General features: G+C 33.4%; 1 protein-coding gene across 1 annotated transcript in view; it reads left to right on the forward strand.

Moving 5' to 3' along the window:
- Positions 1-15,144, forward strand: part of TRHDE (thyrotropin releasing hormone degrading enzyme) — a 475,008-nt gene that overhangs the window by 246,937 nt on the left and 212,927 nt on the right. The window contains exon 6 of the mRNA XM_074220778.1: positions 11,863-12,000. Coding sequence (XP_074076879.1) covers positions 11,863-12,000 — 138 coding nt within the window. The remainder of the gene's footprint in view (positions 1-11,862; positions 12,001-15,144) is intronic.

The raw sequence follows: 15,144 nt of genomic DNA on the forward strand, positions 1-15,144 counted from the left end.
AAGGAACTTTAAACATCATCTTGTTCAAAACTTCCTAATTTTATATGAGAGAAAACTAAGGTCCAAAAAATGACTTACCTGAGGATTACTGGTAATAAATGAAAAAAGAAAGATTTAAATCCTAATCCTGCAATTCAGAATCCTTCTTTTTTGTGCTATAGTGCCTCTCAAATAGGGATGAACTATATATTTCTAAAAAAAATAACTTGCTAGTCTTTCCTTGAGATGGTATTACACCTCTAAAAATGGAGTAACCCCAGTTTCTTTGTCATGGGTTTGAAATGTTATTTAGAGAAAGAATAGCAACTTGATCTGCTAAATTTTATTTAAGTCTAATGGGCTATTGTGACATATTACATTATTCAACCTATTTATTTATACTTTTTCTTTCCCATTAGAAAATGAGAGGGTAAGGACAGCTTTTTTTTTTCCTTAGCATAGTGCCTGGCCCACAATAAATAAATGCTTATTGACTGACTGCTTGAAGAAACTCTTTCTCCACCAATGTCAATCAGAATAATTTCTGAAAAATATCACCTTATGGAGTTACCTAGGGTGTTAAATGTTTAAGTGAATTACCCAGGATCACACCGTCATTATGGCTAGCCTTCCCCACTGATATTCTTTAGATAATAATAATAGTAATAATAATAATAATAGTTAATATTTACATAGTACCTATTGTGCCAGACATTGTACTACCCTCTCCCTGATTTTTTTAACAAATATTTAATCTTTGCAACAGTGCTGGGAAGTAGGTGCTATTATTATTCTCATTTTTCAGATGGGAAATTGAGATTAATAGAGGTTAAATAACTTGCCCAATGCCACACAGCTAATGATATCTGAAGCTGGGCTAGGACTCAGATCATCCTGGCTTCAGATTCAGTACTTTTTCTACAATGTCACCTAGCTATTTCTTGTTTATTAAAATAAATAAACATAAAGCAAGATTTGAGTTTTCTTCTTTTAATCAATAATTTTGCAGATGATGAAGTAATATTACTTGCCAAGGGTAAATCAGTGGCATAACCAGTTGTAAAACAAAGAACACTTGATATTTTTACTTTCTTTCCTATGTTTCCAGAGAACCAGATACTACGTATAGACAAATTAATGCATTTCAAGTTTCCTGAAATACCTTCTAAAGTTTAAATTTTATATTTCTATGAAATGTTTCCTAATCTTAATCTTTTTATTTCTGTCTGAAATCCATCTTGGTGCTCTTCATGAGAGAGTAAATTATGGAATCTTTGGGCAAGTACAAGAAAAATTTGACCTTATAGAGGATACTTGATTCTGATTAAATGTCTTATCAGTGTGGAATAGAGAATTCAAGATGAAAATGGGTAAATGTAATAATGGTCGTATAGGAAATCTTGACATTTTGAGGACCAAAGAAGCTAAGGTACACATGGAAAGAAGGATTAGTTTCATTATGGAGATTAAAAGATTACTTTGGACAGGCTCTTAATAAGAATCATATTTAGGATGAAGACATAAAGAGGGGAAAGGCATCTCAGAAAAAAGTCTGAGGAACTTTAAATGAGAGAAGTTAAGACACAAGCAAATTAAAGAGTAAACATAGTACATAGAGGAAAACATCATCAGAGAAACTGTGTTTGAATGCTTACTAAATAACTAAGAAAATTTGGATGAGTTCTTTGTATCTCAGTTTCTTTATCAGAATTTTATTATTGGGCTAAACCATATGACCTCCATGACTCTAAGAGCCTATACATTTCAAGGACCTATCCAGTTCTAAACTTTTGATCCTTTTATTACCTAAAAATTAAGAAATACTCAAATGGTATTGAGATCATTATAGTTTAATTTAAAAATACTTTCAGATAATTTATATTATATACTATGTATATCTAAATTATATAGATAATATAAGACATACCATAATCCACTTATATACTATCAATGAATTGAGAAAACAGGAAAATGGTGAATGGTGCTGTTTCAGGCAATGAAACCTCTAACCCAGTTTTGTTTAAAGTACACTAGCTTATGAAGATGTGTGTTGTGGGTAATTTTGGGCAATCAGTGAACTCATTTGAAAATCACCCAAGATGTTCCTATAGGAATCAAATTTAGCTGTTCTAAAACAAATAGACTGGTTATGGTATGCTTAAGGAATTTTTGGCTAAGCAATAGTTAACACATTGTTGATACTAAAGAGGAATCATGATATGTAATATATTATATGGGTTATATAGAATCCCAGAATAGTAAATGGGCTGATTGACAGACACAAATCTAAATTTCAATTTGAGTTTTACAGATGACTTTTTTAAAGTATTGTTCAATACCACAAAACTATGTTTGTTTACTTTTTTCTTTGTGACAGTATGCATGAAGTTAAAGGACAAAGTAATAGGCAAACCACCCACTTGCATGATGTCAAAACAGCAACAACATAGTATCACTATAATTTATGCTTTGTTGGGGACACGGAGGTAACCATGAATTATGGAAAGCTTTTGAAAAGATCACAGGTTCTTTCTTAGAACTTAAGCCATCTGAGTTAAGTCATTTAATCTGGGACTAGAAATGGACCTTGTGGATAAGAATATCCCTAATCTTCATAAGATTAGCCTGTAAAAATCATCCTCAGTTTGTAGATATTTTTGGCCATGGCTACTCAGGAAATTTAGAGGGCCTCATGTTTTTGAACACTTGATCCAAGATTAATTTAAAGGGAAGGGCAATGGAATAACCATTCATCTAGCTAGAATTTCTATAGGAAGAAATCATAAAAACCATAATATTTATTTGAAATCAACTCATCTGTTTTTCAGCTATAGTTTACATATTCATATATGTATGTTTATGTTTCTCTCTCTCTCTCTCTCTCTCTCTCTCTCTCTCTCTCTCTCTCTCTCTCACCACAGCTTTACTAGGGATTCTTAACCTGGGGCACATGAAATTATTTTAAAAAGCATTTGGGTAATTATCTAAATATAATTTATTTTATGCATTTAAAAACAGTATTTTGAGAAATGTGTATAGACTTCACTCTTCAAAGGGGTCTATGATACAACAAAAATAAGGACTCCTGAACCAGGTTGTAAATTTCTCTTTCTAGATCATAAACTAGTAAAGGGCATATTTCTTTATAATCTTCCAACACACCCCAATTCCCACATACATATACATTGCATCTAGTAAAGCAGTAATTTGTAGATTCATTATAGTAATACTTGCACAAACTATTGGTAGCATCCTTTATAAAATGAGGAGACTGGGTTTGATGACCTCTGAGATCCCTTTTATTTCTAATACTAAGATGCCATATTAAAATGCTTTTTAGAATGGAACAAAAAGTTATTTACTCTGTGACATTGTGATAAGAGCTGAGAGTATAAATTTAAAAAAAAAAGATAGTTCCTGCTCATAAGGAGCTCACATTCTAATTAGTGAACACAACACTTATGGGTGATTTCAGCTGCAGAGTAGATGGATTGAACCTGTGGTTTTGGGGACAGTAATAGGGTAGAGGACAAAACCTTAGAGTGTAATGTTAGGTCAGATGAAAATAATTTAAGATCTGGATGGCATGGGGCAGGTCTATCAGGTCAAGTACAGCTTAAGGAAAAATGTACAACATACTACTACATTAACTCTTTGGTCTGTCAGAGTAGTTGTGAACAGGCTCCCCTGGTGGGGGGGAGGGATAGTCCCCAAAAGACTCTCTATAGAACCTATCGATGCTTTTCTTCTCCATTTCTTAAGTGATATATTTGCAATATTTATTCTACTTTTTATTTTTATTTTTAATTTATCTGCAAAAATAATTTTACACTACTTTTTGAGAACATTTCTCTTTTTATATTTTTGACATAAGAATGTAATTTTCCTAAAATGCTTGTTGCATGGTAGAGACTTAGTACATATCCACTGACTGATTCATTACATTAAATATTGTCTCTTTAAAAATACTGACCAACTTATATTTATCCAGTTACTTCCTAGTTTGCAGACTTCTTTATATATAATAACACATTTTGATCTTCACAACAATCATCTAGGTAAATTTCACATAGAGAACTTTAAAATGAGGAAACCAATATCAGTACAACCTGGTCTTTGTTTTTACATAATAGTTTTGGATTTTTTCCCAATTACTAAATTCCAGTTATTAAAGATAATCTTGAACATTCATTTTTGTAAGAATTTGAGTGCCATTTTTTTCTCTCTCTCCATTCCCTCCCTCCTCCTCAAGCAAGTAATCTGAAATAAGTTAGGCATGTACAATCACAGTTAATATATTTCCATATAAGTCATGTTGTGAAACAATAATCAGAACAAAAGGGAAAAATGAGAAAAAAACCTCACAAAAAATTTTAAAAAATGAAAATACCATGCTTTTATCAGCATTCGGACTCCATAGTTCTTTCTTTGGACATGGATGGCAATTTTTTTATCACAAGTCTTTTGGAATTGCCTTTTATCATTGCTGAGAAGAGCTAAGTCTATCATATTTGATCATTACATAGTATTGGTGCTACTGTGCCCAAAGTTCTCCTTGTTCTGTTCACTTCACTCAATAGCATTTCAGTATTTCTGAAATCTTTCTTTTCATGATTTCTTATAGATTAATAATATTTTATTACATGCATATACTACAACTCGTTCAGTCATTCCTCGGTGATGAACATTCCCTCAATTTCCAATTTTTGCCACCACAAAAAAGAACTGCCATATTTTTGTGCATGTTTGTTCTTTTTCCTTATTTATGATATCACTGGGATGCAGCTCTAGTCATGGTATTGCTGGATCTAAGAGTATGCACAGTTTTATAGCCCTTTGGACATAGTTCCAAATTGTTCTTCAATATGGTTAGATCAGTGCATAACTCCACCAACAATGAATTATTATACCAGTTTTCCCACATCCCCCTCCAATATTTGTTATTTTTCCTTTCTGTCAATTTAGGTTTGGCACCTTCTTAGAAATTTGCCTGGATCATTGAGAGCTTAAGTGACTTGCTTGGGATCATTTAGTCTGTATATGTCAGAGGCAGGACTAGAATCAAAGTCTTCTGCTTTGAGGTCTGATCTCTATCCACTCCAAAATGGTCTCTCCTCTACCTCACTGAGGTTGGTTGTATGACTACTGTTATTCTATAAGGACATTGAACTTTAGAAAGATTAAATTACTGTTCCTTGATCACATGGATAATACATATTGGAAGACAAATTTGGACTCAAGTTTTCCTGCCTCCAAGTCCTGAACTTCATCTACTCATTCCATTGTGCTGCCATTTTTTGTTATGCTGCCATTTTGTTGACATGGAGTACGATGTCTTTCTACCTTCCTGATCTATGTGCTACTTGTCCATATATTCCAATGAATCCTTCAAAGAGGGTCTTCCACTTGTGTTAGGAAACTAAGGAAAGATGTCCAATTCTCTTCTTATACTCCATTAATGCAAATAACTTGGGCAATTTGCAGTGAAAATCTGCAAAGAGGGGAAGGAGCAAGTTGCAGTCAACTTTTGTTTGAGTTGGCATGTGAGTGAGGCATTTGAGTTGTTTTATTTAACACCAGTGAACAAAAAACTAGGACAATGAATGAGTATTACGGTTGGGGTTTTTTGGTTCAATATAATGAGATTTAACCAATTAAAGCTATCTAAAGGTGCAAGGAGACAGGATGTTCTCTTTTTAAAATTTGTTTGGGAGTGCTGTAGAGTACTTTTTCTTTAGAGACAGATTCTATCAGTTGACTTCATATACTTACTTGCTATTTAATTTAACTACTTTGTGTCTCAGTTTGCCCATCTGTAAAATGAAGGAATTAGATTTAATTATTTCTAGATCTAAATCCATCAGTCCATGAATTTCTGTGTTACCTTCTGAATCTAAGATCCTATAATTCTATGACTTGTTTCTTGTTCTGTTTTATATTTTTCCAGCAAACCATTATTGAAAATTTCCATCTGCAAATTTTCCGTCTCTACTACTTCTGTCTGTAGCTCATTTCTTTTTAGATGCTATACCATTAACTCTAATTCAGCTGATCTAAAAGTAAATGCTTTAACTTGTCCCATAAACTGGCTCTCTCTTTCTGTTTCTCCATTTCTATAAGTACACTGCTTAGAAGTGTGCCTGGTTAAAAATGTTGGAATAATCTTTAATTCTTATTTCCTCTTCAACTACCAAGTGGATAAAATCCTCTAATACCTACTGACTCTTCCCCAGATGCTCTCTTACAGTCAACTTTTCTCATTCTTCTTGCTGCCAACACTTTCCTTATTATAAATACTTATCACACTCAGATGGCTATAATAGTGCTTCCTTACTGTCAGTCTTTGATACTCTAAACCATCCTGTACAATGCTGCTAGATTAATTTTCCTAAAGTAATTTTTTATCACACCATTATAGTTCATTATAGCTTATGGGACTGTCCAAACTCTGACCCCACTTTATATATCTAACCTGATTGCCTACACCTCAAATTGCTTTAACATCATTCCACATTTTTCCTCTTTGTTTTAATTTCAGAAGAAATGGTCCTTTGCTAGCACAAATCCTTCTAACTTGTGTCTTTGATCCCCTTCCCACCTGTCTCTTCTGAGCCTTTGCCTTCTCATTATTCCTTTTCTTTCTAAATTTCAATCTCTCTTTATCTACTGGTTTCCTACAATTATGCTTCCACTTAGTGACTTCCCTGCTGTCTACAGGTATGCCTAGCTTTCTTCTATACTTAAAGAAAATTTTAATCTGTTCTCTCTTCTGGCTAAAGTTCAAAAGATATTTTTCTTTTCATGGTAAACTTCTAGGGAAAAAAAATCAAACAAAACAAAACACCATCTATTTTTGTTACCTCCAATTCCTCACCTCCTACTTATTTCTAAACTGGTTGTCACCTGGCTTCCAGTTTCACTACTTTACTGAAAGTGGTCTTTTCCAAAGTTCTCCAAAATCTCCTCATTTCCCAATCCAATGAGCTTTTCTCTCTCCTCACACTTAATTGATTTCTTCCTATCATTTGACACTATTGACTATTCCCTCCTCCATTCTTTTCTCCTTGGGTTTTTATGAAACTGCTCTTTCCTGTTTCTCCCCTTACATTACTCTCCACTCTTTGGTCTCCTTTGCTAGATCATAATGCAGATATATCAATATATAGATTTTGTTTTGCCCCTCAATTGATCATTCCTCTACAGTTTACTGTCCCCCTTCTCTAAAATGGATTCCTTCCACCTCTTAGAATTCAGTTTTCTTCAAAGCAAAATTCTGCTTATCTCTGAATTAATCTTTCCTGAAAATCAAGAGCCATACAAATATGATTTCACATGATTGTCACAAATAGTGAACTAGATATTATTATCATCACTTTGTGGTTGAGATAACTGAGTTACTTACCCAGAGTTATACAACTATTTATGCTGGAGTCAAGAAAACCTGAGTTGAAATCCAGTCTTAGAGAGGTTGGTACATTGGAGAAAGCTACTGGTACGTAGGAGATAACTAAATAAATAAATGTTCTTTCCTTTCTTTTATCTTTATAAATATCTAAAGTATTTCTCTATCCTTCTATCTATCACTTACTTGCTATAAGAAAGTTGTTAGTGTTTTAATCAGACTCCATGTAGAGGATTTATAGTTTGTTTTTGTAAGGCAATAGGGATAAATGACTTGCCCAAGGTCACAAGTGTCTGAAGCTGCATTTGAACTTAAGTCCTCCTGACTCCAGGGACAGTGCTCTATCTACTAATAGTGAATACTCACTAAAACTAGGAAGTTAGGTGATAAAATGGCAAGTCACTTAACCCTGTTTCCTTGCAATCAGGGCTAACTCCAGTTATTCTGATCTATATCTGGCCACTGGACCCAGATGGCTCTGGAGTAGAAAATGAGGCTGGTGACTTAGCCTACCACCCCCCTCACTCAAAGCCAAATATGCATGCCATGGCATCACCTCCCTGATGTCATGGTCTTCTAAGAGAATGAAGGATGAAATTATTATTTTAATCCTTTAGAAGGATTATTTGACTTTTTTTATAATTTCAGATCCAGACGTTTTAAGTGCTTAATAAATTCTTGATTGATGTACTGATGAGTAATAGTTGTATAAGGCAGATTTATTTTTAAAAAAAACCTCCTACTAACAATTAAAACTCTCTCAAAGTAGAACAAGTTTTTTTTTTTTTTCATGAATTGGTAGATCCATGCTTCCTTCTCCTGACTTTATTCCCAAAGGATTTTAAGTGAGAGGGATTTTAATCAGACTCTTATGTAGTCACAAAGTAGATGGCGTGGTCCTTCATTTTTCTCTTAATTTTGAGGTTCTCTTAGTCTGTATTTTCTCTTGGTTTTATTCTTTAATCTTCTTTTGTGAACTTTGCAATGCATATAATAGAAACTTTATTGATATGTTTCTATTCTTGTTGAGGTCCCCTATTTAGACATTCCTGGATTTTGGAAGTTTATTTCCCATTTTACAGTGATAGTGTTTATTAAGTATTAGAACTGTATATCTTGGGAATTTTCTTTGGTTTTATTAAACTGCATTTGCCTCTGGCTAAAATTTTTCTTTTACCTCTTTAGTTTAAGGAATCTTTTCTTCTGGACCTTTGTGAATATTCTTCTTTTGGACCTTTATCCTTTTACTCTCTTTTTTGGACTAAAACTTGTTTCCCCAATTATCTAATTATCTTTCCCTTTAAATAGAGAGAACAATAGGCAAGTTGGACTTTTTTTCCCTAAAGACTTAAACATCCTAAATATTTTGCATTTCACTGAATTTCTAGGCAAAGACTAGTTTGTTTAGGAAACACTCAGCATTTCAAGTCTCTTGTGAGTTTAATGTTTTGAGGCATTAATATTCTATACCTAAAATTCAGTTGATATTTTTAAACATATATGTTCATGGAGTTGCTACTCTTAAATTAATGTTTCTATTAAGTAATGAAGATAGATGGGGTGACTCATTTGTGATACATTTTAGTGTTTTTTTAAATATGAAAGTATTTTGAGACAAATAATTTTAATTTCATCTTATAATTTGTATTTTAGCTTGCTCATTGAATTTCCACAAATACATTGTGAATGTACCTATAAATTATCACTTTATGTCACTTAATCTACTATTTGACAAACAAATCTTAAATTGATTTTTCATATGGAAAAATGATCATAAGACAAGATGAAGTATAGTTAGACATTTAATATTCTCTTTTTTTTGCTCAGTTGCAGAGTGACATTAATGTACTTTCCCCAAAATTCATGAACTTTATATACATATTTAAAAATCACAATCACTTTTAAATCATTGACCCCTAAAATGTTAATTTTTATCTTTCAATTCAAGCCTAAAGGTGATATTATCTGGGAAAAAATAAGATTTGGTCTGTCTCAGCTTTTTGGGGGGGTTGGGTAGGGAGGTTTAAATAGGGCAATGTTGAAGCTCTATTGTGTTTTTGAAAATTCAGGGTATTTGGTCCATTTACACTACTCTCAATTTAGCACTTTAAGAATCTGTGATTTCCTCAGCATGGTCACTTCCTTGCCACCAGTGTGGATAACAAACCCCTGACAATTTAGTAGATAGTCTTTGAGAGTTCCAGTGGCCAAAAAATTCATTACTTTGCAGCCAAATGGCTGATGAGCTTAGCATGATGATGAGCTTGGCTGATGCCCTCAGCTGGTCCTTGGACAACAAGAATGTAACCTTCCTCTAGGCCCATGTACAAATTTTTTCAGCTTGTTAAGGATCTTCGAGAGCTTCTGCATAGCCTTCAGAAGTGCAGAAAAAGAGAGACAGAGATAGACAGAGAGACAGAGACGGATGGAAACAGAAAGACAGAAAAAGAGAAACAGAGATAGAGAGACAGATGGAACCAAAAAGACATAAAAAGAGAGATGGATACAGAGAGACAGAAAGACAGACAAATGGAATCAGAGTGACTAAAATAGTGACAGAGATAGACAGAGACAGAGAGGTATGGAGAGACAAGGAAACAGGCAGATACAGAGGCAGAGAGACAGAAATACAGCCAAGAGATAAAAGTATAAACTTTTCATCAGAATGTAGAATTAATACATTTTCAATTAGTATGTAGACTAAAGGCAGCATAGTAGAAATAAAATTGGCTCTGCCATGAACACCTGGGTTCAAGCGTTGCAGTCTTCTGGATTGTATGATCCCTGAACTAGTCATTTATTTATCTGAGTCTAGGTGTCCCAGGTAGATCTCTACCTGGTTAGGTCTCCAAGGTTACAGAAAAAGACTTGTCCTGTATTAGGGGAGAGAATTTCTTTAGTTAGTCCAGTTATGCCTGTGAAACACTGACCCAGTACTTGTCCCCCATTTACCTGATCTAATAGAATACTTCTCCGAGCACATTTTAAAGTAACAAAAATCCAGTCAGTTTGAAGATAGATCTCTTGATACTTAAGTATCACGTAACTTTTCTTTTGTTGCTTCACTTCTCAGTTACTGTTCTTCATCCAATACTCGACAGAGGTGTGCCATGAGTAGCTTGCCCCCCAGGGTGCCAGTCTGTTTGGACACATATCTGTGCCTCACACCTCTTTAATGGCCCTCCTCCTCCCAGGTGTCTGCCTTCTCCCACCCCATCACAGGACACAGTCAGCAGGATCCTGCCTTACAAGATGGACTGCCCAAATCATTTTGGGTACTAGCCCAGAATCAGCAGCAGAATTGAGGAATAAGAGTGATGGCCAGTTCTCTGCCTCCTTTCACCAAGCTTGCCAGCAAAATTTACTCCTGAATCAGCATTCTTGCTGCACTTTTCCTATTGACTCAAAGCCTAGAGGCTTTCCTCACTAAGCTAGGTAGGAATGAGGAACTTGGGCTCTCACTTTATATCTCTAGTATCCATAATGTTAATTAGGAGCAATTTCCACTCAACTAAGAGAGCAGAAGACTCTCCTTGCCCAACCCATTCTTCTCAAAATGAAAACTCACAGGAACACATACCTCTGACATTTGAAATTTTTTTTTGCCCATCCAATTAAAAGCAGACTAAAAATGCAAAGGAAATGAACTTTCTCTTGTTCCCTGTTCTCTTAGTGATACAGCTGACCAAGACAGCTGTTAGGAGCATTACTGTTAACTAACACTCAGCCTGTTCCTAAAGAAAATTTTATTGAAGAATTACCTTTTCTTTTTTAAACATAAAGAACATTTTAAAAAGAATGTAGAACATAGATAAACGACTAAAAATACATATAAGTACTGACTGTGTGCCAAGAACATCTCAAATGTCACAACATATTCTTAATACAGAGCATATGAAAATATTTTAAAACAGTATATGAAATAGAAACCATTTAAAAATTTTCCATCTGTTTTGACTTTTTCACAACACAGAGTAAATCATTTTACTAAGTGCTTATTATTTTCTATACATATGCATATGCAAAAATATCACTTTTTAATTTAACATATTTTCATAGTTATTACTGTTTTCAATCCTGTGAAATTCTTCTAGCAAATATGCATATTTGTGCATATGTCTGTGGCATAAACAGCATTGAAACTGCTTAAATTAGGCCAGAGTGATGATAGCAGACTTACCTTAAACTTTAAAACCGGTATTTCAATCCTCACATGAGTACAAATTAAGTTTTTTATTTACCTTTGTTATAAACTTACTAATCAAGTTCTGAAATTTCATTTCAGCTGAATTCTTTTACAATAATTTCACTTCCTCTTATATAGTTTACCTTTATTGGCATCTTGTCAAAGTTGATATTCGCTATCAGAAACTGGTGTCCTTTGTCATTTATGAGTGATAAATATAATTTTTGAGTTATTATGAACATAATGTACATAATTTGGGTCACCCATGACTTGATCCCATCTACTGTATTTGCAGGAAAAACAGAGATTTCTGACTGATGTGCTTCATGAAGTGATGCTACTGGATGGCCTGGCCAGCTCCCACCCAGTGTCCCAAGAGGTCATCCAGGCCACTGACATTGACCGGGTTTTTGATTGGATCGCATATAAAAAGGTAGGAATAGAAAAAGTACATTTCAAACCCAATTCATTTCAATGCCAAATTCATTATATATCTATCATGACATCATTCTGTGCTTTGTTGTTGTTGTCATTACCACATCAATAAAATAGAAATGATAAAACTTTTTAGGATCTGGGAAGATAAGGGAATTTATGTATGAATTCAAGATCTTTGAACAAGTTATAGTCAAAAAGTTCGAGAGGCATATTTTCTGGGTAATTAGTCATTTTATTAATAATGCTACCAATTTAATAAAAGGTCATTGGCACTCTTGAATAACAAAGATAATCATGGCACAGGGCTCATGGCTTATATGTCCTTGGAAAAGGGAATTCCTAAGGGTGACAATTAGTGAAGAGTTAATGAGAGAATGAATATTACAATGAGGGTCTGGACCTATACTAATTAACTTTGATAATGTAACTTCTATTACCCAAATTTGGGAAATCTGTTCAAATAATTTATCCCTACCTAAGCCTGAATAAAAGATTGGGTGAGGTCTGACCAAGATTGAGGAGAGTTAATTCTATGGTAATCTTTCAAGAGATTGAACTTTGAAATGAGAACTATAATAAAGGGAGAAATTCTGGATCTTCCCAAATTATTAGTTATTGATATACTCTCAAGAATATGATTTTTAGAACACCTTTTTTTTAAAGATTGCTGACATATTGAGCAATAGTGTATATCTTCCACCCTCTAAAATACATAGTTAATATGGATGGTTCATTCAGAAAGATGTGGATAAGTATGATAAGACACATATGTTTCTTCACTCAGTCAAATGAATATTGTTGAATAGAGGGCATGTATATAAAAATTATAAGAAAAAAATTTGGATTAATACATTGAAATATAAACAATAAATCATTATTTTGAAGGAGAGGCTTGAAATTAAAAATGATACTTTTAAATTGACAGTTTGAGCCAGAACAGAGAATTAACTTTGGTCCAGGCCCCATTATGATTTAAAATGGAATAGTTACATTTCCACGTATGGATTGCCAACCACTGGATGCAAACATTTTTAGCAGCTCAATTTGAAAGTATATTATTGGTACTATACTCCTTTTATTATCTTTCATAGTATGAATAGAGTTAAAAGTCCATGGCAGTACTGTAACTTTTAATGATAGTTTATCGTTTGGGGATTTTGGATTAAATAGTTTGTTGTTAAAATTATTTTGATTCATTGTCAATTTGTGATCTGAGATATATGAATTATATTTGAGATATTGAATTATACATTCAATAATTATTTCTGGTGAATACTGGTAGGGGTGATGATGAAGAAGAAGACAAAGAAATTATCATTATCAAAATTGTTCTTCTTTATCCTTTGTTTGGTCAAGAACTCTTTTCCTTTCATATTCGTGTAAAGTATCACCTTTCATACTCTTCTATTTTTTAAACTGATATTGATTTTCACCTTGATATCAGGTTTCCATTTGGATTTTATTGTGGTATATTGTATGATATTTTGGTCTAATCTAATTTCTGCCATAGTTTTTCCAACAATTATCTTTGAAAGTTATTGCTGGTGTCCTTGAATTTGTTAGAAACCGTTTCTGGGGTATTGTGCTTCTGCATCATTAGTACTTTGTTCAACTGATCAAGTTATCTATTTTTTAAGCAGTACCAAATAGTTTTAATGATTATTGTTTTGTAGTATAGTTTGAAATTGGTATTGCTAGGGTTATATTCTTCTCTCTCATATATTTTTGTTGTTATTACTATCACATCTGAGATTATTTACCTTGTGTTTCTTTAGCTTAATCAATTTTTCTTATTTTATAAAGTAACATTTTAGAGATTTTTGATTGATATAGTACTAAGTAGAGAAATCATTTTAAGTAAAGTCATTTATTCACTATGGCTCTCATTCATGACCAACAAGAGGATCCAAGCAAAGCCCCACTTGTTCATTATTTGAACCCTGATTGTCTCAGAGTGATTGTAAATAGCAATTTTTTTCTATTTTGTTCAGAAACTGAGGGTCTTCCCCCTCCAGGTTGATTTTTTTAAAAATTAGGTTAGAGGTCATTTCTTGCTTACTTTCTTACTTATCTCACCTTTCTTACTTAACCTTATTTACTGAATGTATATTACCTCAGTCAAACTTTAAAAGTTCAAGTTTCTCATTGCATTCAGGGCTACCTCTATTTTTCCTAATCTGCACCTGGCCACTGAACCCAGATGTTTCCAGAGGATAAAGTGAGGTTGGTGACTGCACAGCATCTCCTTACTCAGGTCCAATTCACTTGCATGTCATGGCTCCACATCTGTAATATCATTGTCCTTTTTGAGAATATAGGACAAGTAACAACAAGAAGTGAACCATAATTTGACTAGCAATGCACTATTGAGCCTCCCTTCCCACAAATTCTCCAATATTGGCTATTCTCATCTCTTGTCATCTTTGCCAATTTGTAGCATATGAGGTAAAAACCAGGGTTGTATGGATTAGCATTTCTCTTACTACTAGGGATTTGGAATTTCATTTGTTGTTAATGGTTACTAATGGCTTTCAATTGCTTCTTTTGAGAATTGTTCATATCTTTTAATCATCATCATCTATTTGGAAGGGACTTCTGGATATACCTCCCCATCCCCACATACACATTCAAAGATACACACACACACACACACACACACACACACACACACACACACAGCCTCACATGCATTTAAAATTTTTAATATATTTTAGACACTAAGACCTTACTAAAATTATCTAATAAGAATTTTTTTCCCATTTAAGGGCTCCCCTTCTTATCCTAGGTACATTAATTTTGTTCATTTTGTGGTTTCATGAAACTAAAGTTATCCATTTTTTTTCTTTTGTATGTATTTCTATACCTTGGTTGGTTAAGTATTTATCTCATATTCATAGTAATATATAATCTTATTCTCTTCCAAGTTTAAAAAATTATGATGTTTAATCACACTCACTTCAATGTATTGGGGAATATAGTTTAATGTATTGGTTTAAGCTTATTTTATGTCAGATCACTTTCTAGTTTCCCCAACATATTGATCAAATTGAGAGTTCTTGACTAAGTAATTTATATTTTCTATTTTGTGAAATATTGGATTATTGATTTCTTCTGTTTTACTTATCCCTTGTTTAGTCTG

Source organism: Macrotis lagotis, chromosome 2, assembly GCF_037893015.1.
Source record: "Macrotis lagotis isolate mMagLag1 chromosome 2, bilby.v1.9.chrom.fasta, whole genome shotgun sequence".
NCBI classification, from domain to species: Eukaryota; Metazoa; Chordata; class Mammalia; order Peramelemorphia; family Peramelidae; genus Macrotis; species Macrotis lagotis.